The sequence below is a fragment of the Blastomyces dermatitidis genome (genome assembly GCF_000003525.1).
Source record: "Blastomyces dermatitidis ER-3 genomic scaffold supercont1.15, whole genome shotgun sequence".
NCBI classification, from domain to species: Eukaryota; Fungi; Ascomycota; class Eurotiomycetes; order Onygenales; family Ajellomycetaceae; genus Blastomyces; species Blastomyces dermatitidis.
In genome coordinates, this window is record NW_025544788.1 from 91,166 (window position 1) to 93,847 (window position 2,682).

Below are 2,682 nucleotides of genomic sequence, written 5' to 3' on the forward strand. Positions count from 1 at the left end.
TTTAAATTCAATTAATGTCTCTTGATAAGTTCAGTTCTCATCAATGTAATAACATGTAACTCTCATAAATGCAAGATTGTTTGTACTAGTTCATGCATTCACTGTGAGAGACACTCTTCAATGATTCTTCAACTCTGATTCTAGATGTTGCATATTGACTTTGTAGTGTGTCTTGAGGTTGAACTGAAGACAGAATCAATGTGAAATATGAAGATTTGAATTAAGCATTTGAAGAAGTGTTCAGAATTCAGGGTTTTCAATTGATCAAAGAGAAAGATTCAGAGATATACACATGCGAAGTAATTGTTCACAGAAGTTATCAGATGAGAGTTGTGAAATCAGAGTACTGATATAAGGTCATTTTCACATGATTTTCTTCAAATTAGAAAGTTAGTGTTATCAAAAATTGTTATCTGGTAGAGCAACTTACCAGCCCAGTAGTAATTTTCTGATTATTTTTCTTTTATTGTCTGCATTCTGATGACTTCAGATGTCAGAAAATTTCTTCAGAGTCATGACCAGTTCATGATGAATGTTTCTGAATGAAGTTGCAGTGATTGTAGCAGAGAGATGACTCTTCAGTAATCTGCAATGCAATCTGTTGATAATTATTCCATAGTTCATCTCAATGTTTGTGTTGAGTTTTTCATAAATTTTGTGACCTGGAATCAGATGTGAAGAATGAAGTGATCATTTATCATGATTGAAAGAGAGCATTCTGTGTTGAATTGTAAACAACATAGACTTTGTGATTCACAGTGATTTCTTGAAGAGTTTGTGAATCTTCAATAGAAGTAAAAGAAGTGAAAGAAGTGAATTCAGAAGACATGATAATAATTTAAGAAAGATGATAATTTATTTTCAATAACTGATCACTGATGTGTGTAAGAAGAATTAATATAAGAGAAAATAATCTTGTTTCTTAGCTTAGTTATAATTTTAGTACTAACTCAGATTGAATATCATCAATGTATAAAAGTAAACAAATAATCTTGATTAATCTCTGTCATATTTCTTGAAATATATTAATATTGTGAAAGAGAGCATTACTAAATTGCATTATCAGATGATATCATTAAAAATATATTAATATTGTGAATATCAATGTTGAAAAAATGTTGATACTTATACATTATAGTGATTTGTGAATCATGATAGTTAAATATATATATATATATATATATTGTTCCTGACTTGATTACAACTTGTACAATAATTTTTAAAAACTCAAAATTAATTTCAATTATTAATAATTATGAACTTACAACTAACTAATATAAAAAGAAAAAAACTTTTTCTACTCATCATCTTTCTTCTCTTTCTCATTCTTCTTATCATTCTTCATAATTCACTTCTCATTCTTCTTCTCCTTCTTCTTCTCCTCATCTGAGATGATAATCATCTCAAAATCTCTCTTCACTGCCTTCTCAGAGGAGGGTTCCTGCTGCTCTTCCTCAGCCAGGTCAACCTGCATCTCAAAATCCCGCATTTCCTGGTCTACTGCCTCGGGTTCCACCCCAGCAGCAAGCAGATTGGCATGCTCAGAGAGCAGGGCTGCCTTCTCAATGTCCTGAATCATGGAGTGCATTTGAGACCTGAACAAGGCCTCAATTCCCTCCTTCTCTGCCAGCTCCTGCTAATCAATTAGAGAACAGAAGCATTATCAAAAATTGTTATCTCTCAATAAATAAAAAACTTATCAGTTTTGACTTCTTTGTCTCTCACTTCAATATTCTCTCAATCTTCTTCTGCTGCTGCTTATTTGCAGCAACACTCTTCTTCTCTCTCTCTCTCTTCACCTTGGCTTCAAATCATTCTCAGGACTTCTTCTGATCTCACTGCTGCTGCATGAGGCTCTTCACTGTCTTCTTCTTCAATCTCTCACAGACAGTGTCATTCACATTATTCCTATACTTAGTTCAGTCTAAATCTATCAGAAGTATTACTTAAAATCATTATCATTCTACTCTCTTGCAGAGTCTCTTCAAGGCATCATAATGTGTCTTGTGATCTGTCTCTCCTTGCTTGAACATCTTCTTCTTCTCTCTCTTCAATCTGTGACAGCGCTCACACGCCTTGGTGGTCTGCAGGACCGCAGAATATTTGAAGAGAGATAACATGATTGGTTTCAGTGAGTATTGAAGAGAGATGAAGGCAGGAGAGGCAGCCAGAAATGATATGATGATGATGATAATGATGATGATGATGATGGTGATGATGATGATAGTAATGATAATAATGATAGTGATGATGATGATGATGATGATGATGATGATGATGATGATAATGATGATGATAATGAAAGAAGAAGTGCATTGAAATATATTACTGACTTATCAAATATAAAGAGACTCAAAGAAAATATTAACAGCTTTCAGCAATGTACAGAAACAGCTACAGTGTTGTATAGCAATATCATCTTCATTCAATGCATGCACTGTTGATATTCTTTGTATACAGTTATCATATAATCTGTATCAGAGATACATGCAGAAAACAGATCTTTGTTACTAGAATAAATAATTACAGCAATTCTCTGTTTTCATATCATAAAGATAAGTTATTCTCATTTCTTTCTTCTCTCTTTTCTCTTCTTCAATCAATCACTAATTCCAAGCTGGTATAAAAACTATTAAAACACTCTCAGAAACTCTCAAATTGAAGAGTATAGACTAATCAAAT

The 2,682-nt window shown here is 32.7% G+C and overlaps 1 protein-coding gene across 1 annotated transcript; it reads right to left on the reverse strand.

The window, feature by feature from the left end:
• Positions 1-1,348: 1,348 nt before the first annotated feature.
• Positions 1,349-2,120, reverse strand: BDCG_17965 (uncharacterized protein; the record flags this gene model as incomplete). The annotated part of the gene is made up of 2 exons (XM_045427005.1): positions 1,349-1,636; positions 1,968-2,120. The coding sequence occupies 2 exons, from the start codon at positions 2,118-2,120 to the stop codon at positions 1,349-1,351; spliced, it is 441 nt and encodes a 146-aa protein (XP_045282904.1).
• Positions 2,121-2,682: the final 562 nt, after the last annotated feature.